The sequence below is a fragment of the Dendrobium catenatum genome, unplaced genomic scaffold (assembly GCF_001605985.2).
Source record: "Dendrobium catenatum unplaced genomic scaffold, ASM160598v2 fragScaff_scaffold_665, whole genome shotgun sequence".
NCBI classification, from domain to species: Eukaryota; Viridiplantae; Streptophyta; class Magnoliopsida; order Asparagales; family Orchidaceae; genus Dendrobium; species Dendrobium catenatum.
The window spans coordinates 3,298,684-3,325,868 of record NW_021319127.1 but is presented as its reverse complement, the minus strand read 5'-3'; the positions used below and the strand labels follow the sequence as shown (position 1 = coordinate 3,325,868).

General features: G+C 33.7%; 1 protein-coding gene across 3 annotated transcripts; it reads right to left on the bottom strand.

The window, feature by feature from the left end:
- Window positions 1-1,636: 1,636 nt before the first annotated feature.
- On the bottom strand, window positions 1,637-24,597 carry LOC110092171 (protein phosphatase 2C 70). Of its 3 annotated transcripts, none has more exons than XM_028695676.1 (13): window positions 24,247-24,597; window positions 19,249-19,468; window positions 18,956-19,153; window positions 18,374-18,549; window positions 16,720-16,878; window positions 15,680-15,823; window positions 15,545-15,606; window positions 11,216-11,351; window positions 7,907-8,001; window positions 2,683-2,795; window positions 2,276-2,405; window positions 2,123-2,177; window positions 1,637-1,889 (listed from the first exon to the last, which is right to left on the bottom strand). In XM_028695676.1, the coding sequence occupies exons 1-13, from the start codon at window positions 24,466-24,468 to the stop codon at window positions 1,725-1,727; spliced, it is 1,875 nt and encodes a 624-aa protein (XP_028551509.1). In that variant the 5' UTR covers window positions 24,469-24,597; the 3' UTR covers window positions 1,637-1,724. The 3 variants fall into 3 exon arrangements, with proteins under 3 accessions (XP_028551509.1, XP_020672248.1, XP_028551510.1); XM_020816589.2 differs by having other exon boundaries at window positions 18,956-19,156; window positions 24,247-24,596; XM_028695677.1 differs by lacking the exon at window positions 7,907-8,001 and having other exon boundaries at window positions 11,223-11,351; window positions 18,956-19,156.
- Between the last annotated feature and the right edge of the window lie 2,588 nt (window positions 24,598-27,185).

Below are 27,185 nucleotides of genomic sequence, written 5' to 3'. Positions count from 1 at the left end.
CTTATAATCCCCCGATTATTAAATTAATAAATATCTAATTGAACTAAAAATTTCACATTATTTTAATTTAGCCCTTCAACTATTAATATTTAAATTAATATAATATCCAAATTACATATTTAACATAAAATTTAATAATTATTTATATAGAAGATAATTTTTTAACAATAACAACAAATTTTTATTACACTATCGGACTTGCCCTCTCATTAGCTTCCGCAATGCCTTTCCCTTACGCTGCTGCTTTCTCAACTCTTCTTTATTGTGGAAATTTTTAAGGTTACTGTACATATTGTTGATATATAAATTAATTTTAAATTTTAATTCACAGAAGGATACAATTACAAGTTAGAATGGAATTTTCAACTTATTTTTAATTTTAAAATATTATTACAATAAAAAATATTTTGAATAATTACATTACACCTGAATTTAAAAATTAGTAAATTCATTTAATTTTCAAAAGAAATAATAGACTTCATTTGTGACGGCTTTCTTACTGTTTTTTAAACTAATTGTTTAGTACACAAGTTTCTTAAAATAAAAATTTCTGCACTAAAAATTATTTTAGAAAATAGCAAGAAAGTCATCCCAAACGAAACCTAAAAGCTTTCTTAGTGTTTCTTAAAGCAACTATTTAGTACAAAAACTAATATTTTTTTATTAAAAAGTTGCTTTAAGAAGCAATAAGAGAGCCATCCCAATGAAGCCTGGGACAACTCATTTGGGACGACTCTCTTATTGCTTCTTAAAGCAGCTACTAAAAAATTGCTTTAAGAAAATATGAGAGCCATCCCAAACGAACCATCAGTCTTGTAATCTTAGGCATATGAACATGTTTTAGTAATTTCAGCCAATATTATCAACATAATCAAGCCTCAGAGAAATGCATAACATATATAAACACTTAGGCTTCGTTTGGGACGGCTGCAGTTGTCGGTAAAGCAGGTTATGAAGTTGTTGTCCAGAAAGCTACTTTATAAAATTGCTGTACAAAAATCAATAAAATTTGTTTGGGTAGTATAACTGCTTTACCGAAGTTCGAGATTGAAGCAATGCTGAGATTGATACAGAAGTATAAGGTGACGGCAACGGCAGATGTGCCGCCAGTAGTGTTAGCTTTGGCGAAAAATCCTTTGACGGAGAGCTTTGATTTGAATTCTACCCAAATAAATTTTATTGATTTTTGTACAACAACTTTATAAAGTAGCTTTCTGGACAACAACTTCACAACCTGTTTTACCGACAACTGCAGCCGTCCCAAACGAAGCCTACTTCAGGATCAAAAAAGCAGCTACGGGACGCAAAAAGTTTGAGAACGGAGCACAACCTCGTCTCCCCAAACCCCAAGTCGGTTGCGTTTCCTACCGTATAGCAGCGAAAACGGCATCCCAAACGCACCCTTAAGAACACAAATGTGCTAAAACTACAATATTATCAGTTACAACACTGATCAAATCCATCCGTCAACAAGTGCTTTTTAATTCATTATCTGCAGCCATAAAACCAAGCAGCCCAAAAGAGCATACAGTTCATCCATGTGTATGATAATCTGAACCATTGTTGTTGCAACAAAGACACAAAAAATGCATAGAAAAACAAAAAAGAAAAAGCAGAATCCCATGAATCACAGAGCAAAAGATAAAGTTTATGAAAAATATATTTATTAATAGAGTTTGCAAAATAGGCACAGGTAAACATTAAAAAACACTATAATGTAATCATTAATTGTGTTTGCGATAATCTATTCTCATAAGATCAAAGTCCAAGAAGATAACCGATGTATTGTCCTTGGTTCTCAATGTTCTAGCTTCACTCAGTACGTAATTTGCTATCCTCTCGGCCGAATTTTCGCTTGGAACTTCGCATCTTTCCTTCGTTTGGATATACTAGTCAAAAGAAGATCACAAATTAAATAATTAAACACCACACAGCAGGATTATGTCATTAAGGCTTTGTTTGGGACGGCTTTCTTTAATAAGAAAGCCGTCCCAAACGAAGCCTAAGCAATCAATGGGATTTTGGCGTCTAGAGAGCATTCTATTCAAGATTTGTCGAGGTTCTGAGTTTTTTTTTTATAGATAAAGGGAAATAGGGGAAGAGAAATTAAGTAATACCCTACCTGAATGACAAGCTGAAGAGCCTGCTTGGTGCTTATTACATCCCATAAACCATCACTGCAGTTTATTTCCTTATTTAGGTTCATCAGGTAGGAAATGTATGATAGAAAAGAGACATGTTGGCATCAGAAAAGAGAGTGAAAAGAATCATTCACCTTGCTATTAGTCCAAAAGCTGTTCTGCCTTTTGTTATATGTACAACTTGGCTCACATACGGTTCTGCACTGAAGCGCCTGTCCTGCTCTTTCAGAAATTTGTCTCCAAGCATGCGGCCAAGGTTTAAACCTGAAAAATCATGAAAACAATGATGGTTATAATGTTTGTCGCAATTCGCTGACACTCATTTTCATTACAGCACCAAATGGCTCATCTCTAACTAAGGACTGGAGGGGACAGAACGAGGATAATTAACTCTAAAAAGTTTATCAACAAAAGAGACCAACTCGCACCATCAAATTTTGTGCTGTGGTGCCATGGCACTTTTGCTAATCTAATAAGTTCTTAGAAAATTTGCCTGAGGTTTTTAAAAGGAAAAAAGGTCTGCAAAGATAGTTTCAATCACCACAAAGGCGTGTTTCTCCCTCCAAGGGCATCCCTGCTTTGCTCAAACGAGTTCGTTCTGAAATGCTGGTCACTCTGTGGTCCTCTGTCATAGTGATCTGCCTCCCATTAGCACTGCATTGCATAACATATATTGCTTAATATAGAATAGACAACACAAGCAACATGACTAGTGATCTTCAAGCCCGGAAGGAATAGAGATCATATCACAACAAGGTCAAATTTCTTAAAAGCCAGAAAGTTTAAAAATTTTCCACTTTGCATCAACTCTTTTTAAGTTAAAACAGTACGGAAATATGCATAAAACCCTCTATGGACATTTATAGAGCCAAAAAAGGAAGGTTATAAAATGACATAAGGTGATGTGATAACTTGCCACCTATGATGCACCGACACGGACACGTCGACATGGACACGACACGACATGGACACGGGACAAGGCATTTTTAAAAAATATAGGATACGGGTGTGGCGTGGACACGACATAATAATTTTTTAATATAATATATAGAAATTAATGTGACATTATATTAAGAAATTAATGTGACATTATATTAAAAATGACAAGCAATAATAAATCAATTTCATGATAACTAGGTACCGAGCTTGTACCTAGCGGTACTGAGCATGTACTGAGCGGTACCTAGCTGTACTGAGCATGTACCTAGCGGTACCGAGCATGTACATTAGCTTTTTTTGGTAAGTTTCAAAAAACAACAATTAATATTTCAGGCGTCGAGAGTCAGACGTCGATGCCATTTATCAGTCATCAAGAGAGGAGATTAAAATATCTTCACTGCCAAAAAGAAATGAAAATGAGAATATTCGATGATTGGGAATTAATTGCGGATGTTGATTTGGTGTTGTAGATAGAAAATAAGAAATTTAGTTTAAATTCGGCAAAATACAAGAACTTATATTTAAAACCTAGCGGTACCAAGCATGTACATTAGCTTTTTTTGGTAAGTTTTAAAAAACAACAATTAATATTTCAGGCGTCGAGAGTCAGACGTCGATGCCATTTATCAGTCATCAAGAGAGGAGATTAAAATATCTTCACTGCCAAAAAGAAATGAAAATGAGAATATTCGATGATTGGGAATTAAGTGCGGACATTGATTTGGTGTTGTAGATATAAAATAAGAAATTTAGTTTAAATTCCGCAAAATACAAGAAATTATATTTTAAAAAATTTATAAAATATTTAAGATACGCGTGTCGGACACGCGTGTCCAATTTACATTTAATATTTTTTAATCGGACACGTTTTCGGTGTGTCCGACACGTGTCGAAGGAGTGTCGGACGAGTGTCGGACGAGTGTCGGACACGATGTCGGACATTGCACGCCTCTTTGAGGAGAAGTGTCGGTGCATCATAGCTTGCCACTGAAAGGTAGATTTCTCCCAAGCATATTACTATTTTCTGAAGAAATGCGTAGTTATGCTACTTGCAAGAGAAGATTATTTTCTAAGAAGCTAGGCATCAATTACATGCTTCAAGTTGAATAATAATGTGACACTAATTTTAATCATACATTTTACCAAGATGTGATATCCTCCCTTCCACTTTTAAATGCACATCAACCCATCAATTATATCAATAAATTTTGGCGTGGGATTATAATAAAGTTAACAGAAATGCAAAAGAAGAAATCTCTGTAAAAGTTTACATACGATACCATTTATTAAGTTTCAAAGCAAATTACAACCAATGGATTGGGAACCTTTTACATACCTTGTACAACTTAAAAAAAACGAACATTTGTCATGGAAATAATGAAATTTCACTTAATTGAGGCTGGCAGCAAGTTCTACAAAGAAGTAGCAACTCATGCATGGTTCTGTAAGGGAAATACTAACATCCATTTACGTGGAAAAAGTTCTCAATTGAAGATCAAAGAATGTTGAAGTTGAATTACAAGAATGATTTGATGATATATTTTCATTATTTTTAATGAAGATTGACCCTTGATCATATTTAATCAAGAAATAGATGGTTTGTAATATCACTCATTAAAAGTGCTAATACTGCATAATTTTTTTGAAATCAAAACAAATGAACTTGTTTAAGATGTCTTTTTATACATATTCAAATATTTCCATAGATTTAATTATTCATACACAATGAAATAGATGAATAGTTTATCTCCTTGTTAAGATCAACTATTAAGATGTTAATTTTTTATCATTGATGCATGATCAAATCATCATGATCTTTAATAAAATTTGACCTCATACTAATTTTTTATGGTGAAAACTTTAGTAAATGAGTTTGATTTGGACATTGAATATTGTGAACTTAAGAACAATCCAACGCACTTGGCAGTAGCTGCTGATAATAAGGTTGTTATGAACTGCATTGAAACGCTGATGGGATGAACTAGTTAAAAGTGTAAAACAGAAGTTGTGTTCACTTTATTTTTTTAATAAAAGCAATTTAACAGATTAATATAGTTATCGATCAGATTCTAATTATTGCAGAAAAGGTCAGCCACACAACTGTAAATGTTCTTTTTGAGCGAGTGTGCTCATTTCTTCTCATTATGAAATCATTGACTCAAGAGACTCTGACACAAATCTTTGCTTGCATAGAATTTCAAATTTTCATGCTCTCTGATCCTAAACAGTATAAATTTGGCTCAATTAGCAGTAAGTTCAATCATGTTCTATCGCATTAATCCTTTGCCACCTAGTTTTTTAGTTCAGCTTTTCAATTAGAATGAAGAAAGAGGCATTAGATTGCTTTACAATTTTTTTAAAGAAAAACCCATAATAGTTCACGGACGATTAATATGCCGCCAATTTAGTCTCACAACATCACATTTCTCCAATGTAGTCCCCCAACTATACAAATTTGACCTCAAAGGGTGGTCCCCTATAATAGAACTTGAATAAAATTAGAATACAAATTTAGTCCAGTGATTATATAAAATTGATCCCAATTTAGTCCCAGAGGGACTATTTGGAATCAATTTTGTATAGTAGAAGGGTTGAACTAAATTGGACACATTTAAATGATCGGAGACTATTTTGATCTTTTCTCTTTGCTTTTCTATTGAAATTGAGCTTTGCTAGACAACGATTCATCTTTGCTCTTTATAAATACTAACTCTAGGCTGGTTATAGATTCTCCACTATCATATTCACCTTAAATTAGAGGGGCACACTTATATTTATTGGTTATGAGATGCTACTCTATTGCGCATTATACATTTGTTGTAATAAAGCTTATAATAGTTGTAACATATGTCCTCATAAATGAATCACACACATCCTTTTCTGTTTTATGCTTCAAAGTTGGGCTCAACTCGATAAATGGCTCATGAGCAGAGCTCGAAAAGATAACAAATCCAAGCTTGAGCTGACCTCAACTCGATTTGTTAGCTCATAAGCCCACTCAATTAGAAAATATTAATATAAAATATACTTAAAACATATTGAATTCAAGAGTTTAAGTACAAAGTTGATATAAATACTTTCCTCTACTTTTTTTTATCATTTTTCTAATAATTGCTTGAATTACAAACAAGTTCTTGCTTTCTATAATAAATGACTCGACTTATGAGCCGACTCGAACTCATAGAATTGATTAATCAATCTCAAGCTCAAGTTGAGGGAGCTTTAAGTTTGGTTCGATTCATTTACAATCATAGAAAGTTGGTTAAAAATAGAGAAATGTCTTAAGTTTATGAATAGAATTTCGAAACATGATAAGTGCTTTGTGATGGAGATCTTAAAAATCTACACTCATTATAAGCACATATCACATATGCTAAAACAAAAACAAGCAATTTAGTCACAATTTTACTTCTATTTTATAGTTTTCTATTTCTTAATTTTGGTTTATTTAGGATAACCTGCTTAAACATACATGTGTTGATGTGGCCATTGAGAACACAGTATTCAAGATTATTATGCCATTTCTCCTTGTCATAGTTCACCTCTAATTTGATTTGGTTCACGTCTCAGATTATGCGCAATCAACTCTACTACTGGAGTTTTCATCAGTCAAGATTAATTGCAGATTAGAGTATTAGACTTCTCTATTGGATTTATGTATGGAGTTTGCTTATGTGAACTTCCCATACTTGTATTGTGGATAAACCTACACTTGCTTGAATCGGTTGTCTGTTTAATAGGTTTTCACCCGTTTTCCTTTGGAGGAACTCTTATGTGATCCTGATACAAATTCACCAGGCAACATTAATTAAAAGAATTGCTATGTTGGATGAATTTGAATTCCTCTTAGAGAAGGTATGTTGAGTATTATATGTAGTAATTTGTTACTTGTAACCAGACGATTTCAGAAAGTAGCTGACTTATAAAAATTTAAGGATTATAAAGTAGAAAATCTAAAGCATATAATGCTACTTTTTGCTTGATGAAAATTTTGGTCCATTCAATCATGTGTCTGTGTTTGGTTGGATGCTGATTTCATACGTATATAAATGCTACTATCAATTTCCAAGGCAAGTCATCTCCTTGTAGCGTGTGGCCTAAGATTTTTGTGTTCGGTGAATTCTAATCTTTTTTATTCTGATACGAATTAGGTTTTCAGATTATGTTGTCGATCTCATTCAAGTTGTGATTTTTATGACCTCATTTTAACAATAATTTCTTTGATTTAATCGATTATTAGATTATTGTTTGGCTTGAATTTCTAGTATTTTTTGGTTTGCTTCAAAAGAAAGTAAGTTGTAGTTTTAATTTGGCGCTTTTTAACTATAATTTCAATCTAAATTGTGTTTTAAGCCATTATATCATTTGACTATATAAGGAACTCTAGTCTATAACATCCTACATCACGCTAGCAAAAAGCCAAATGACACGATCAAAATAATATACCAGAATTAGGGGAAGAATTTAACCCTACGAAGATCATGCTTTCTCCAAACTATCAAACCATTTTGCAGAATGGTATACAGATATGATTTCTTGAAGGAAGTATTCCTTATCTCCTTCAATGAGTTCATTATTTTCAACTAAACAGTTGATGTTTACACATTACAAGCCCTGATAGTTTTCCAAGAAAAGCAGAATAAAATGAGAACAAAATCCAAACAATCAATAAGCATAACAATAAAAATAAGCATATGAGTGAAACAATCCAAAAAAATTACGATCTTTCAATTATTCAACCAGATAAATACTCAAGCAATAATCATTGACACCAAAAATAACAAACAAAAGAAAACAAAAGCAATACGAGAAAAAACAGGACATACTCCAAAATACAAGCTGAATCACCAACATTTGCACATTGCACAAACATTTCTTCATCATAATCAAACCACAACAGAAGAATTGTGGCAGTACATCCCTGAAAAAAAGATTGCTTATTGCAACATATTTGGTATTTTACTAACTATACGTACCATGAAAATTTTGCAGTCATGCAAGAAAAATTTACTTCGCTCTTCAAATTAAAAAGCAAGAGTAAAATACAATAGAATTATGCTATAAGCCCCATTAGCCAGGTAGCTGAAACATGGCTTGATAGAATAAAATTAGTTGCCCCATAGCCAGGTAGTTGAAACAAGTGTCATGAAAATGAGAAGAATTACGATAACAAGAAAAGAAGTCATTCCAAATCATTTTTATAAAAAATATATTTAACGCCTCAAATAACACTCAACATAAAGAAAATAAAAAAATAATAATAATGCTAATCTCACATAGTTGAAAAAAGGCTAATGATGATGATAATACAATATAATCATCTCTAATGACTTTTAGTTTCCAACTTGCAAATATGGAAATCATTTAAATCAAAGGGTCGAAGGAGTAGATCAAATATTAGGACTCAAAATTAAAATGAAGGCTACTATTTTAAGAGGTAGATATACTTGATTGCATCTTCCAAATTTGCCAGCCAGCCGTTAATCTATTCTAAAATTAAATTCATGTTTTGGTTTTTCTATGACACAAATATCAATGGTGATGTAGCAGTGTAGCAGAAATTGTCATAATGCTGGTAAAATGAATGGTTACCAGGATTTCCCACCGCATGTACAAACACGATAGTCTATAATAAATACTTCATATATGTATAACAGATGTCGTTTCACCTCAGAATTATTGAAGTTTACAATACTCAAACACAAGACCTTAAGAATCAGCCAAGCACTAGTCAATCATACAACAACAACATCAAGCCTTTATCCCATTACATGGCATCGGCTATATGAATTATTTTTCTCCATTGTGTCCTGTTAAAAGTCAAATTCTCATTTGAATCTAATAAAGAAGGTCATTTCTAATCTTTTTTTAACCAAATCTTTTTAGTTCTATCTCTATCTTTTTTAACATAAGCCAAATATAATGCATCTACTCTCCTAACCAAGTCATTAGAAGGCTGCCTTTTTATATGACAAAACCATCAAAGGCGACCCTCTCTAATCTTATCTTCCACGGGAGCTACTCCAACATTTTCGCGTATATACTCATTTCATATCCTGTCTCTAAGAGTAAAGCCCCTCATCCACCTAAGCATCCTCTTCTCCGCAACACTTAACTTAATATTATGCTTCTCTTTTAATGGCCAACATTCTCCACCATAAAGCATTGCAGGTCTTAGCACCATCTTATAGAATTTTCCCTTAAGTTTCAGGGGGACTTTTCTAACACACAACAAGCACGATGCATTCCTCCACTTCAATCATCCAACTCGAATTCTTCTAATAATATCCCCATCTGCTTAGTATGGTAAGTAATAAGAGAGCAGGTGAGAGACAAGAGGCATAACAAGGAGGGAGGGGGTTATAAATGGGGAGGATGCAATTACATGCGAGTGGTCAATGCTTATTTTAAATATTTTTTTACACTTTCATTTTAAATTAAGATTTAAGATAGGGATTTTCTTTCTTTTCTTATTGTGTGATTTAGTGATTTATGATGATGAACAATGTTAATATATCAATAATTTATGACATTTATAAATTAATTTTAATTATGTAAGTTTTTTTTTTAAATTTTTTTATTTGAGACTTAATACTTTGATCCGCCTTGAGGCTCACATCTTTGCTTAGCTAAGGCAAAACAGCTCCGCTCTTAATTTTATATTTTTAAACCTTGGTTCAAGCATATCATGACATTTCCGTGCTTCTACCTCTACCACTCAAAAAGGAGCAAGAAGAGATATTAGATTCATTCTGATATTGGATCATTAATGATAAGTATCTTTGCATTCTCATTCTTTCATCTTCTAACTAGATATCACCACCTTTATTCTCTGTCATTCCTTCTCTTTCATCATCTAGTGATGATTCTTGGTGAAGCTATGAAGCATAGACACGGACACGGCAACACGTATACGAAACGACACGGACACGAGGCACATCAATTATTGAAAATATACGACATGGACCAAGGTTGAACATAGTACTATAATTATTATATTTTAAAAATAGTGTATAAAAATTAAATAAGTATAATATTAAAAATAATTTATAAATAATAGGTCATTTAACTAGAATTTATTTTTAAAATGATTAATATTATGATGTCGAGAATCGGGAGTCAATGTTGTGTATCAAACATCTAGAGAGGAGACAATAATGTTATCGATAATCGGCATTTATGTTATGCAGTAAGTATCGGGTTGATGTCGAGGGGCATTTGTCGTCAATGTTAAGATGAGGTTGGACAAAGATGCTGTCAAGTTGTGGGTGTAGAAATTGCTAGTGTCAAGCATCAATGTTAATACAGTGTCAGACCTTGATGTTAAGATAATTTTGAAATATCGATGTTGTAATGACGTCAGATGTCAATGTTGAGATGTCATCGATCATTGTTGTGAAACCAAAGTCGAGACTCGCCAAAGAGAAACAAAAATAAGAATATTCGATGAATGAGGTATTGAGTGCGTGCAATTCATTTGGTGTTGTGGAAAAAAAAATTAGTTGTATATTTTAAATAAATAAAAATTTTAATACAAGAAATTATATTAAAAAATTTATAAAATATTTAAGACGTGTATCGAACACGCGTGTCAATTTATATTTAATATCGGCATGTCCAACACGTATAGAAGGTGTCAGACGTATGTCGTGTCGGATACGAGTTGAACATTGCACACCTCTTTAAAGAGAAGTGCCAGTGCATCACAATTGTGAAGTCTATCATACAAAATTGTCAAATTCTTAGCATGATAAATTCAACTAGTTTTTTATTTGTTTGCTTACACCATTTTGAAATTGTTAGACATTTTCTTTGTTAGAGTTGTCTTTCTTTCTTTCTTTTTTCGGTTAAAATGTAAAAAGACATAAGTTCTTGCTATCAAAAGTCTAGCTATTGTTACGAAATGTTTTCCTTTTCGTGATAGGACAAATAATAGCAAATCAAATCATGAATCACATGAGCTTTCAAGTCCATAAAGGCTGAAGCAAAGGAATATTAAAAATAGAAAAAAAAAGCTTCAATAAGAAACGTTTATAAAGAATATATTTTTCCCCTAAACTTCATGATACAAGCATAATATCATATTTGCCGATGTATCAGAATTTGCATTACTTCTAGAGATAGGCAAAAAAAACCTCGTACTGATGATTCAGTGCAGCTTCCGTGAGAGAAAAAGCTTCCTTAAGAACATCTGAAGCATCACAACAAGTAATTACCCTCTGCTTCTTTTCAGGGTTAGACAGAATGTTGACAATGATTTGTGGAAGTAGCCTGGACAACGCAAAAAATAAAACAAATGCTTCAAACCTAACTCAGCATGATAAAAAATAAAAAAAAATTGTACGCAAGACAATCGTTAAAAAAAAAAAGAGGATAAGTTAGTCTTCCTCTAGTACATGACCATCATAAATAAAGCAACTTTAACATTAGTGGATTAACATTGCTTGAACTATTAATTCATACAGCTTATCTGATAATATAAATGTGCTCAACAAAAAAGAAATTAAAAAAATGCCAAAAATAAGTAAAAAATACTAAACATTATTTAAACTTGAACTACCTGATCTGATTAGACATCTACTGTACAGGTTCGATGCACTCCACTGAAAAAAAATATCTAAAAGGACCTCCATAACATAAGATATAATTTAATGTAGAAACTTAACCTAAACCTACTGACTAGAAAATTTTCGGCCCTCAATTGTTTCATCAATTATATTTTTAATAAGAAACTTTTTTTCCAATGCCCAATTCTTGTAATATCAAACCCCACCTTTTTGTTCATGCATCATATACCCCTATAGCAATCATGGCATGCGCACATGCACACCAATGCGGTAAATCTCATTTGCCATCAATCAAAGTATCAAACAATAATATAATAAGCACACTCCAACAAACAAAAGAAATGTGATGCAGGACATATATGAAAAAATTGATTTAGATAAGGATTTTGCACGCTTGATGATTAAGAGCAAGTTAACTAAGCTTTATGGTGAGTTAAGCAATGAAATAAAACATAAAAAGCGGTAAACACAAGCTTAGGTCAAGTTACTTGCGAAAAGTAAAAACCACATACCAATCAATTACTCCTAATGTTGCATGCGAAATAGGTTTCAACAAGAAATCCCTAATCTAACAATAAGAGTAGTGCTATAAAGATCTCTCACACAATTCATACTAAATACTAGGCTTTAGCGGGAAGAATTAACACAACTTTCCATGATTCAATTAGAACTAAAATTGAAAGCGACTAAAAGATAAAAGAGTAGGAGGAGGGTTCACCCAAATAAACAGGACATATAAAGCTCCGGTGTTGTGTTTAGGTGCTTGAGATGAAGTAGAAAACAACCTCGATTCTTCTCGATATTGTTGGACAGCAATCTGAACTTTAGTGCCAGCAAAACAGCGATAGGAGAATGCAACGATTGCTGGGCAGCAGCTTCGACACTTGGGAAATTCTGGACAGCACCCTATAGTGATTGGATAAATCTTTGGAAGCTGTTATGGGCTGCTGGAAGCTTTTGGACAGCAATTTCAGACCTCCAATGGTGTAGGACAGCAAGGGGCTGGTGCTGACTCCTCTGGACAGCATTTATGACAGCAAGGACAACCGCTTTGGCTTGGGGAGAGTTTAGTCCAAATTTTGAGGGAATTGGGTTTAAAGTTTGAGAGAGGATCTTGGAGGGAAAAGCTGAGATCAATTTCCAAATTGAAATTTCTTGATTTGGAAATAAATTTAAGTAGGTTATGGGATGAGGGAGGGGGCGGGTAGGCTAGGGCTGGGTTTGGAAGTAATCCCAAAGTGAGGGGCTGATTATATGGGAAAGAAATAATGAAATGGGCAAGGGGAGGGTTCGACCAAGAGAGCGGGAGGGGTGTGTGTGTGTCTAGATTCAATGTATTTGGAGTTAAGGCATTAATTACTCAATTAATTCAGATTTGGATTAATTGATTTACTTAATAGCCTTCAAAAAATAGGATTAATGACAGAGGAATGATTTGAGATTTAAATTTGAATTGTTTCAAATTCAAACTTCTTCCAAAGATAGATGGAGTTAAATAAGTAAAGTGGAGCTTTATGAAACAATTTTGAAGAGGGGGATATGGAGACCGGAGGCTTGATGGGAGGGAGAAGGAAGGTCGGTAGTCTTCAGGTGGTGGTGGGGCGTTGATTGGTAACGGGAGGAACGGTGAGGGGGGTGGATGGCGGGTCCAGGGGTTCGGGTAGGGAGTTGAGCCGTGGGTGAGGGGGAGACGATGGTGGAGCTAGCCGACGATGAGGTTGAGACTAAGGAGGTCGGTGGCAAGGTGGAGTGTGGCTAGGGAATCCGGCGGCTAGGAGCAAGGGGATTGGATAGATAGGTAGGTGGCTTAATGGAGGAGGAATGGAAAGAAAAAAAAAACTAAAGAAAGGTAAGGAAGAAGAACCACGAACCCGTTTGTCTCCAAGGTTGGTGGGTGATTCGATTTTCCTCTCCTAGGGATTTCTCCTAGACTCATAAACTCTCACATCAAGAGAACAATACGCAAGAAATTTTTATAATATTCATTCATTAACCCAAAATACAAAAGAACTAGCCTATAAATAGGCCTCGCGAAAAGAAAAAAAAAATGACTAAAATGTCTTTCGGGCTACAACACCACATGACCACCCCTAGGGGTAAAATGAGAAAAAAAATATAAAATAAACTAGTACATAAAACACATAAAAAAATAAACTCCATATCGTAATCGTTGATCTCTGATGTCCTCATCAAAATGTGAAAGCTGTTTTGAGCCTGCTCATCCCACCTCCCCCCTCTCCCTAGCATTCATAAATTTTAAAAAGATTGTTCATGCATCACATACCTCTATAGCAATCATGGCATGCTCACAAGCATACCCATGCGGTGCGTCACATTTTCCATCATTAAAAAAAAAAATACAATAAGCACCCTCCAAACAACAAGAGAAATGTTAAAGCTGTTTTGAGCCATCTATAGGTTCTTGCCTCCTTTTTTTTCTCTCTCCCCCATTCATCAATTTTACAAAGATTGTTGATGCGCCACATATCCCTATAGCAATCATGATGTGCACATGCACTTCCATGTTGTGCATCTCATTTTCCATCAATAAAAAATAAAATACCGGATCTCTCCCACCAACAAGAGAAATTTGAAAGCTTTTTTGAGCCTGCTACAGCTTCTTTCCGTCTTTTTTTATGGGAGAAGTAGCAATAAGAACCAACGAATACTGGCAATCTAAGTAGCAAGATTAATGGGATGAAGTACAAAATTTCCATAAACAAAACAACAGATGATTATTTGTTGAAAGATATGAAGGTTCAACCCCATCATGTCCATTAACAAAAAAAACAAAAGAAACAATATATTGTACTTGATCAACAACAACATCAAGCCTTTATCTCACTACGTGGGGTTGACTATATGAATCTTTTTTCTCAATTGTGTCCTATTAAAAGTCAATTTCTCATTTAAATCTAATACAAAATGTCATTTCTAATATTTTCTAACCAAATCTTTTTAATTCTACCTCTACCTTTCTTAACATAGGTCAAATATAATGCATTTATTATCCTAAACGTGTGATTGAAAGGCTGGCATTTTATGTGACCAAACCATCGAAGGCAACTCTTTTTAATCTTATCTACCACTGGAGCTACTCCAATATTTTCATGTATATTCTCGTTTCACATTCTATCTCAAAGAGTAAAGCCACTCATCCACCTGAGCATCCTCATCTCTGCAACACTTAACTTAATTTTATGCTTCTCTTTTAATGGCCAACATTCTACAGCATAAAGCATTGCAGGCCTCACCACCATCTTATAGAATTTTCCCTTAAGTTTGAGGGATACTTTGCTATCACACAACAGGCTCAATGCATTCTTCCACTTCAACTATCCAACTTGAATCTACTAATAATATCCTCATCACTCTAAACAACATACCCAAGATATCTAAAATGTGAACTATTATTAATGACTTGATTGCCTAAACTCACAATCCCCCCACTAGATCTATTACTACTAAAATTATACTTAATATATTTAAGTTTAGATCTACTCAAATGAAAACCTTTAGACTCTAAAGTTGACCTCCATAATTCAAGTATATCATCAAATCCCTCTCTAGTCTTACCAATAAGAAGAATATCATCAGTAAAAATTATGCAGCATGGTACATTCTCTTACAAATGTCTAGTAAGAACATCCATGACAAAAGCATAAATAATTAAATATAAAGAATAAAAGAAACCATTTTAGAGAGATACTGTTCTTCATAAATAGACAAATACATCCATATATCAGAAATAATTGTTGACCCTTATGTTATACCCAAAGGAAACAAAGGGAGATGAAATCAAAGCAGAAATCCAGCATACATTCATCACATACCTCGTACATGTCGTAAATAGATGCCTAGTGGCGAAAGAAATAAAACATAAAGCGGAAAACTCACTTGCTAGCCGCTCTGGCAGCTCCAGCCCCGCCATGTCCATCAAAAATGCTAAAAAATCCAAACTGCAACGCAGGTAGGTGCATGTTTAAACTATTAACAAAGAAAAGTTGCATAAAAATATGGTTTTGTAATCACCTGTTCAATACCAGGAAGGGGCCATCTGCAGTAGCACATGTCTTCCATGGGAAGCTTCTTTCCACCACGACGCATCGCCATGGGATCACATGCAATACCAACTCCAAAAGGTAGTTCATATTCAACATCTTGAACGATTTGTACCTAGAGAAATCAAAAGAGTACTACATATAATTTTTAAAGCAATAAATAAGGAAAATGCAATTTATATCAAGCACCAACAATAATCCTGCAAACATAAAAGTAAATACAAGTTTCATTCCTTTGAATTTAAACTGGAAATTTCACAATAAGCATAAAGAAGTTAAAGCAAACCTAGCTTAAGCCACTAGAAAAGCTACTGAATATCCCGACATAAACTTAAGCATCCATGAAGCATGCTAGTCAACGAAGTTAAGGGAATTAAAGATACCCCCTGATCCAAAAAAAAAATCACTTATACAGCACGCTATTAACAAGTCATCAACAAAACAAATATATGGGAGAGCAACTAAATGCATCATAAGACAACAGAAGACAAAATAAGCGTTCACATGTAAAAGCCAAATGAGAGGAATATGAATGCAAAAGTTGTTATAAAAAAACGTTGGGAGTCACGGATAACAGATAAAATGAAGCTTCAAAACTTATGTGAAGGTTCAAGACAGATTAATACAGAAATCACACATGTTCAGTTAAAATTATATGCACATGCTATTGCATATTATATGGACAAATAACAATATGCTTACAAACATTCATGGTAACGATGCCAGATGCTTTAGAATGGAATAATCTGAAACCACAAAACAAAACAAAACTTGAGCATACCTCAAAACAAAACTAGAGGTTCTGAGATGCTCTAAAAAAACTAATGGACTAATTTGTTGGTACAAATTTAAAAGAGCTTCATTTCATGGATTCTGGACTGTATATTCACGTAGTTTGTGTAGCATCACACAATAATCCTATTAGGAAGGAAATTATTCCATCTTTGTCATTTGGGAGTATAAAGAACAGCATGAAACTAAACAATGCAAGGGCATATTAATTGCACTTACAGATATTTTTGAAAATGAACCAAGGGAGATAAGGTCACCGCTTGAAAGCTCAAAAGGCTCACTCCGACTCCTGGATCCAACATCTAGATGATGAATTGCCTTAGAATTTAAGAAAGTTCCATTCAAGCTGCCCAAATCAACCAGCTCCCATTTTGATTTCTGCCAACAAATAAATGGGATATTTTAGCACCAGGAACCAAATGCGGAAACATAGAAAAATGAAGGTTCTAGAAAAATAGAAACTACAAAAGATACTTCTAATATTATTGTTAGATTTTGTACAAAGCCTCAAAATTAGAAGAGCAAGAGGCATACAGATTGCAATTTAAGAGACATAAAAGGATGGATCTAATGGTTAGAATCCATGTGCTCAAGGATCGTTGTCAAAATTGGTTGACTTATGGGTCCTACCAATGGCTAGTCATGTATGAGAGACAGGCGTAACCCCTATTTGGGCTATTAGATGTGATGTGGGCCCCATGATCATTCTACACTTCTCAAATTGAATGGTATAAATCAACCATTATAAAATTGCTTATAATATTTTAAATATGGAGTTGTAAAGTCCTTTGGAGAGAATGTTCACAAGCTAAATTATTGTTGGCACATATCATAGAGACCAAAAGAAAATAGAACAAAGGTTAAAGAAAGGAAATTCTAACATTGCACTAATACTATGTAAAAAAGTAGAAAAGTAAAAAAGCTACTTTGAATTTTTATTGTTTGATTATGTATAAAGTGTGGAAATGTATATAAATTTCTCCAAAAAATTCACAATAGAGATAAATCAAAGCTATATATAACTAATATAAGAAAAGAAAAAAGTCACAAGAGGGGCCGAAACATAGAAGAGAGAGCAGGCACATAGATTGCAATCTAGGTCCCATAAGAGAATCAATCAAATGGTTAGAACATTTAAACAGTGTGCTCAAGATTGACATGTAGGTCCCCACCAATGACTAGCCATGTGTGGTAGAAGGGGGTATTCTCTATTTGGGTTATTGGTTTTAATGTGGGCACCACAATCATTCAACAAAGGTAATTCATGAAATAATGTGAGGATCATATCAAAGCCTTAATTGCAAGAAAATTTGTATCAAGCTGTTGAACTCATTTGTCTCCTCCACCCAATAACTATCTTTTCTAAATATTATTCATTGTAACGTAATCACTACAGATAAAAGGGCAATTAATGAAATAATCATTGGAAAAAAAATAAATAAAAAGTTCTCTCAATGTATAAGCTCAATAGTGGTTCACTATATAAATTCTTCTCTTCTGATACCATACATATTTTGAGATTTATTTCTATTGTGGTACTTTCGGAAAAAAAAAAAGCATATTTATGGAGTAACTTCTGCACCATAAATTTCCCTAACAACAGAATAGACCATAAATTCATTTACCAAGGAAAAATCATTTTCTAACACCTACATCAGAAAAGTGGAAACTAATTCTAACATGGCCTTTTAATCTTCCATTTGCAATGTCTGTAATAACTATATCTCCCATTCGAGGTCAAATCACCTAACCCAACAACCACGTTATGACAAAAGACTAAAAGAGTCCAAAAAATATTTCAGAAGGCCCCAAAAAAAAAAGTTCATCCAATATAAATAAATGAACACATTGAAAGTTATATCATGGTTCTTACAAGCACGTTCCAATTAATAAGCGCATGTTTTCCTGAAACCTCTGAATCTTTCAGTATCAAATCACTAGGAGAAACCCTTCCAAGGGTTAGTGGAAGAGCGGTACTGTCTTTTGAATATCTTGAGCAATGGAGACCAGCAGAAGGACCAGCAATGACTTCAAGGTTTATACTGCTTCCTGCACTTCTAACAAAAAGATGGGATGACAAGATTTATGAAATAACTAACAAACAGGCAAAAAGGTTTGGCATCATGCGAATTAAAGAGTTCAGTTGGCAATTTTGGTTTTTTTTTTTTTTTGGGGGGGGGAAGGTATGTGCGCGCGTGCTATGGAGTGTCTACTGTACAAAATAAAGTTATCTCTAATCCCAAAAGATGGTGCGCTCAGCAATGCATTACTCATAATCATGAACTGGAAGAAGTCAATGCTATGGAAAATCAAAACCTAAGTTTCCATTGTGGCCCATTTCCCGCATAAATCAACATTACGGTTTGGTGCATCATATGGCATGCTGCTGAAAATCAATGCCGAAGAAAGCAACACCAAACAAACATTAAAGGAGTCATAGAAGGAAAATGCATACGTAAAATAGCAACATCCTTGAGTGTAGAAATTTGAGTTCTGCCATTGTCTCCAATGATTTTAGAGTCATAACTGGAGTCCTCCCATCTGATATGCTTTGTGCCTTCACATGGCAAACTTTGTGCAGCTAAACGTTTTAGCGTTTGACCAACACGGAGATTGTCTGAAGCATCAGTAATAACATCCAAGACCAAGCAATCTCCTATCAAGAATTTAAGAAACTGTTTTACAAATTAACTAAAAAAATAGATGGCTGCTTAGGGCAAAAAAAAGATAATGTACATTTCAAAATACCTGCACCGACTTGAAAGTTGGTTGAAACCCTCTTTTTAATAGCAAAACCATGTTTCCTATTAGAGTTAATATTTCCATCAACCCCAACTGTCTTTGGTGAACTAGTTATTCCATCAATTTGAATGTTAGATTCCTCAACAAAGTTTCTAGCCAAATTATTGCATTGTTCAGAAGTATCAACTGAGCTTTCAGCAAAAAGAGGTTGCTCTATGTCATCAACCTGCATAAATTAAAACCAAGAATTATTTTATCAAGTTAACATTCAAAGGTGTGATGAGATGAATTTAGTTAATAGAGGATAAAGAGGACACAAAATGAGATTGGATTACCATGGTCGATTCTATTTCATCTGATAAGGATATACTAGACGAGAAAAAAATGAAATCAATAAAAGTTTAAGAAATGGTGAGATGCTTCAGAAGAACGTGGTGTTCGTAAAAATAAGGACATGTGTAATACAAGTCTTTAAACATCCTAATTCAGTCCACAAAAACCCAAGTGGTAATGGGCCAATTACAATTAGTTTACCAGACCATAACAAAACTAAATCGAGCCCATTTGAAAGCCTTTTCACAAGAAAATTAAATCCATCGGAGGTTATATAAGTTCTGAAGATATGGGCTAATGGTTGAGAGATTAGGAAATGGCTATGGAATTTAGGATTATAAAAGATTTGGCTATGTATCAAAATTGATAGCGAAGTAAGAGGGATAATTTCAAATACAAATTTTAGGGTAATAAGTGTACGCAACTTGGATCTAGAGAGTACTCGATCGACCTCATAAAAAATTTGCATCCATTCAATCATCAAATAATAATCAATAATTCTATATCATGGCTCCCTATTTAAGGGAATTAGTTTACAAGGATAATGCCAATTGCCAAATTTTTAAAAGAAAATCCAATTTTAACAAACATGCAACTTTAAATTTATTCTTATTCAAAGGAAGATAAAAACCTAATAAATAAGAGAAATTAGACCATAAATGAGAATGAGCTTTAAAAGCTTGAAAATGAGCTCATTTAGTTAGACTTTAAGTTTGATCCATGAAATTAGACTACAGCAAGTTTGGCTTTTGTGGGTTAATTTGACCTGTTTAAAGACATGTATTGCATCAAGGCATTTGGCATGGAACTTTACTAGGAATAAAAATGATAATGATGCAAACATCTGACGGTAAATGTTTATTTGAGGAAGAGACGAAGTTCAACAGCCAAGATCATTCCACTTTATCTTAATTTACTAATTGTATTTTTTTAGTTTTATTTATGCATTTTTCGTTTTTACCCTCACTTGAGGGAGTAGTCCTATATAAGCCCTAGGGGCATGTTTATCTTTTTGAGTTTATTTTATTTCGAGGCCTATATATAGAGGCACATGCTATTGCATTAAGATGATGAATTATTAATAAAAAAAACTTTATGCACTCTTGTTCTTTGGGGAGAACTTTGGTGAGATCCCTATGTGAGGGAAGCGTAGTATCCACCAACCGCAAGAAGCGTCCGGGCTCGTGGTTTGAAATCCCTAAGTGAGGGTAGCACATTGCCCACTAGCTGCATGAAGGGTTTGGGTTCGTGGTTTATCTTCTTCTCTAATTCCCCTTCTTCTTTCTTCTAGCCGCTGCCCTAATCCCCTCCTTCTCCATCTAGCCACCGGGTCCCAAATTCCACCTTAATCCTAGCCATCAAATAAACCCCTAACCTTACTCCCAACCACCACCCAAACCCAAACCCTAGTCCTAGCCGCTGGCCACCCCTAACCCTACTCCTAAGCCGCCGATCCCAAATCAATCCCTCTCCCTTTGCCTCCAAATTTCGAATTACTCTTTAGTCCTTTCCTTATTGGATGCAAATCAAATAAGGAAAGTATTAAAATATGATTTCTTTTATTTGAAATTAAAATTTTTTTCCTAATCTATCTGGTTCATTTTAGGAAAGTTATTTAAATAAAACCTATTTGAATTTCAAATAGGATTTGATTTGGGCCCTTTGATCCACCTCCAATAATCCCCATTAATGCTCCCCCCTTGCATGGCCGGTCCCCTTACTCCCCTCCACTCATAAATTTCCTAAATTAGATCACTATTGATTTGGAAAGTATTCAAATTTGAATTCAAATAAATTCAAACCCTTTCCTAATTAATGACGCTAATTTAGGAGTCCTCTCCCAATCAAATCGAATTTGAAATTGAATTGAAATTAATTCCAATTTCAATATTCATTGAACCTAGGTCATTCATTGAATGTGGACAATTCCCCTCCTCTCTCTCTAGGCCGGCCCCTCCCCTCTCTCTCCAATCCACTTAATTCCCATTAATCCCCCCCCCTCTTGAAGCATTAATTCATCCTTACTTAAGGGATAATTTTCCTTTCCATCCTCATTCAAAATTCAAATTTCAATTCACATAATCACCTTCCCCTTTCCCCTTTCCCTCCAAGTTTCAAACCAAGCAATTATAACTTTCCATATTGGCAACGTTTTAAATTAGGAAGGTTTTCAAAATTCTCATAATCACCTTCCCCTTTCCCCTTCTCCAATAAATTAGGAAATTTTAAAATTCAAATGACCCCCTCCATCGTTCTACATCAGACAAAGAGATAAAACATACGATTATGTATTTAGGTCTTTGATTACATAAAGAAGTGAGGATATGGATGAGGACATACTTGATAAGATAAGAAAGTTAAAATAGAGGTGAGACAATAGAATTCTCTATGATACTCATAACAACCGAAGGGAAAATTTTATAAAACAGAAATATTACTAGCACCTAACAAGGAAAGTGGGTGCCAGCTAACAAATATTGTACGCATGAGCAACACAAGTGTGAAGAAGTGTAATTATAATTGTTAAAAATAGAATATATAAAGTGTATCAAAATAAAATTTAGCTAGCAAAAAATTGATGAGTTAAGCATGGACACCAAAAAGTATGAAAAGAATGAAATAGTTGAACAAATGTTGATGTAAAATGCTAAATAGAAAGGACTATACTCAAGTTAACACGGTTAGAAATCATTCAAAAAGATTAAAATTTTAAAACGTAAAAATAATAGAACCATGCGTAAGTCCAATCCTAAGAAGTTATCAAATGCTACATTTTGCTAAATGCAGATTGCAATGAAAAAGGGTAGGGATGATGTATTCATGTTTCACATCCCAGTACTCAAAACTTGGTTAAATCATGCTTTGAATTGCATCTCAAATTTGCTAACACCATTACAGTTGGCAGACTCTGACAAATATACTGAAGTTAAGTTTAATTAATACAAAGAAATAATGATTTTCCACAAAGTATAAACTCAGCCTTCTAGGACTACACATCAAAATCCTCAATCATTGAATTTCCTTTTGAAACCAACAAATCCCTTACCCTAAGATGACTGAGGTACTGTACAATTAGTGTAAAGGAGTATAAATGGCTCCACATGTAGTTTAGTCAATTGTTTTTTTTTTTTTGAAGTGCGGTTCAACAGCGACTAAAGAGTATAATAAGATAGCATATGCAATGAAATCAACTCAATAGAGCTTTTGCTTGCTTCTTATTTCCATACAATAAAAACCCCAATGCAACATTATTATAAGTTGCAGAATCTTCCAACAGCTTACCAAACTAAGCAATCCCAACCATTCCAGAAATTAATATGTGTGGAGTCTGGACAGGAAGAACCATCTGGATATGTGAGTGTACACACTGTGTACACATTTGTAGAAAGTGCGCATCAAATTTTTGTATACAATGTGCATCAAATTTTTGTACACACTGTGTACACTCACAGTCCGGACGGTTCTTCCTGTCCAAACTTTGCACATAATAATTTCTTCAATCATTCAGCCATACAGCAGTGACCCGATTAATAATAAAAAAATCAATGCGCTCTTAAAAGGAGGCTACATTTGCGCATATGTTGACAAGGTGCACATATCCCTATGACAAACATGACAATTTGAAATTGGCTTTTTTCATAGAAGTACGAGAAGATAATCATTTAGAATACTATTGTAAAGCCTCAAATAACAAAAAAACATTAACTTTGAGTGGCATAAACATAGATTAAAAAATGAATGCATCCATGTATATAACATCTGTCGATGAAATTTAAATGTTCCCTATCTAAATCACTCAATCTATTTTAAAAAGCAAAAACACACTTGAATTAGAAGTTAATACACAACAGTCATATCTTTGCACTAGACTCTAAGAAGCGTGTTCATATCATGTTTGCGTATGAACATAAAAATAATAAGAAAGAGAATGCATACAGTGAAAATGCTCTCAGTTAAGGAACTGCAGGCATTTCGTACCAAAAGAAAAAACTACCTTGAAAAACAAATGAATCCAAATGCAGAAGTCTATCTGTACAAAAAAAAAGCCAACAACATCAATGAAGAACAAAGCGTGACATAATCACGCACAGATACAGACGGATTAAAACGCAGCTAAATGTACATAATAATGCCAAGCACAAAAGAGAAGACGATTAAATACATAAAGTTAGAGCATCCTAAGTTCAAGGCAGAATTAAAACGTTGTTAAACGTACAGAATACAGATATAAGAAGACGAATGAATCCCGGACCGCTATCGCCCTGCAAGCAGCTTGTAATATTTCACCACTAAAAAGCAGAACCATTAAGAAGAAAACCTTATTGAAGTAGCATTCTGAAGCGCCACCAAACACAAAATAACCTCACGTCAATAAAATTGTCACATGTAAGTTCTTCTTCAAAGGAAACGTGCCTACAATAGATATGAAACTTCTTGTAGCACTGAAGTGGAATGGATGGAGAAGGAGAATGGCGACTCATAACGTAGGCCCAAAGTAATTGAAATAAAAGAAATGCCAATGATCATTCCCCGCGACAATTACAAATTCGCTAAAAAGGCAAATCAGACAATTCACTTGCATACAATTGCAGAAAAACAAGACTTGAATGTAAACATTAAAAAAGTAAAAGGCCAAAAAAACAAATCAGTGACGCGATAGAGAAGGTAGACCTTGAAGAAGGGGGATGTGGACGATCGCCGACGATTGACGAACCTCCAGGGCCGGCAAGCCAGTATAAAAAGCAGAAAGAGAAGGAACATCAGAAGGAAAAGACCCGCGAGGCTTGCGGCCATCGAGCTTGACAGAATCGCCTGCAGTTCGCCTCGATTCCCCGCCTCCGGCAGAAGGGGAGAGGGACCGAGAACGCCCCTTTGAAATGGTCGCATCTCCATCGCAATCTCGTCTTCTGCAACCCTGCCGCCCTCCTAAAACCCCGCCTCGATCCGCGTCTCCTCCATACGACTCCAATTCAAGAAATTGTCCTGAGAAGACGATAACAATATTTGCATATTACTAATCGATAAAAATTTTGATCAGTATATATAAAAATAAAAAGGGGGATTTACAAAAATACCACTTTATTTTATATTATTTATACATGTAACTTTTAAAATTTTAATATTTCATGCATGCTACTCATAGATCAAATATTGATGCGAGGAATGAAATATTAAAGTTTATAAGGGGTATGAGTGGTATGAATGAAATATATGAGTGATATATTTGATATTAAAGTTGTATATGCGTGGTAGATATGAAATATTAAAATTTTGGATGTTAGATATGTAAATAGTATGAAATAAAATGGTATGTGTGTAAATCCTCTAAACAAAAAATAAAACTGCTAATAGTTTTGTATTTAAATTTAAAATTTAATATGTTTTAAGTATATTGTATATGATTATTATTAGATAGTATGTTTACTAGCTAATAAATTGACTTGCTCCTACTTGGCTCATTTGCTTCTTATTGTTGGCTCATAAAATTATTTAAATCGACTAAATTCAACTATGCCCTTAAACTTTATCGTATATCACTTGTTTTATTTACAAATTATTAGAAATTTACATTAAAATTAGAAAGTTTACATAAATACCACAAGATTGTTGATATGTCATAAAAAAACACCTTATTCGGCACGAATCTCGAAACATGTTTGAATTAGAAACCTTCTAAAATCAACTTGTGACCATCCAAACTCCGATATAAGCAAACTTATAGTCAAACTGAACGTTTCAATAAGACGAATCTGATGACACTAAAATTAGCCCAATCCAAATCCATATGGGTTCATATCAAGAAGTTGAAGCATACTTGAAAGCTTAAAAATAATAATTTCGTAACCACATGTTTTCAAATATAGCATATTTATATTCGAATCGAGTGGCTCGTTGTGACGAAGACAACGTGCTCAAGCTCACTTGATTATAACATCATTAAGACACTTAAATACTTGATAAAATATCTATGATCAAAAGAATCAATATGAACTGTTTAATGTAATACTCCTAATTTGTCATAAATTTTTCTCATATTTAAGGAGCATGCCACTCTCAAAAACTTATAAATAAGCCCTAATTCTTCACATGAAGGAGGAGAAAAAGAGATAACTCAATAGCATTTTCCTGCCATTGCTGTCGCGACGACCACCAATTATTGCTACCAACAACCACCATTCTGACCAACGATTGGCATCATAAATCACCATCATTTCTAAAAAACTGACAAAAAGTGAAAATGGTGTACAACATATTTTTCCATCTATGGACACCAACTTTCTAAAATCGCTCTTGTGAAGATTAAACCCTATTGTTGGGTACAAAACATTTGATCTTTATAGTCTTTCTTCTCCTTCAAAGGTGAACAGTGGATGATTTTCTTATCACTTGTTACATATGAATTATGCAATTGGGTCAGGCCTCATGATTTTTTCCTTTTCGAGTTTTTCATGTAAAAAATTTTCTAGCTCTATCATTTTTATCTATGTGTTGAATCTTTGTGCACTACTAAGATGTGAAATATATTTTTTACCAAATTAATTTTTTTAGCACAGAACAATTGTATTTACATATCTAACACATATTTTATTTTCACTTATATAACTGTCAAATTTTTGAAAACACAAAAAATACATTAACAACAATAACATCAAGCCTTCCCACTGCGTGGTCGACTACATGATTCATTTTTCTCTATTTTTTTTCCATTGTCCTCTTAAGAATCAAATTATCATTTAAATAAAAAAAACCACTACTATTAACTTTCAAATTTAAATTTTGGAATATCCAAACTTCGATTTCAACAAACTTATACTCGAATTGAACATCTTAAAAAGTTGAAGGTAATGCAATAAAAGCTATTTTATTTGAGTTAAAAAAAATAAAAAATAAAAAAAAAACAGCTATTTTATTTGAGTCCAAAAACACCTAAATTTAAGCATTTGGATTACATAGGAAAATTTCAAGGCATTAGTTGAAGGATCAAAGGGCCTCAAAACCTTTCACATTTATACTCGAATCAAGCAAATCAACAAGATGTATCCTACAAACTTAAGATCATTCAAATTAAGTTAATTAAGGTGTTTAAATATTGAATAAATAATTTATTATCACTAAGATTAGTATGAGCTATTCAATGAAGTGTTTTGTATTCTAGTCAAATTTACCAAATTGACTATCTCAAAAAAAAAAAGTTCCAATAGATTTGAAGAATTATATTGCTTTGCTCAAATATTATCGCGGTATCGCCAGCCATCACCATCAACCACTATCACGAAATTTTGTTATTTGGTCGTAGACACAACTCGATATAAAATAAGACAAATATTCTCAATTGTATATAATCATGACTTCTTAGTTCTGGAAAAGAGTAGATTCTTGCATATTTAATTACATAATAAATTACTTCAATTGAGTTAGGTCCCATAATTTTTCCTCATTTTGGATTTTCACGTAAAAAAATTATGTTTCTCTGGCAACTTCTATTTATATGTGTATGCATGCCAATATATTAAACACTCCACCAACCTAAATATTTTAGCATGAAATAATTTAATGTAATCTATGAGAAGCATATCCCAAATATCATAGCAAGCAATGACTTGTAGGAG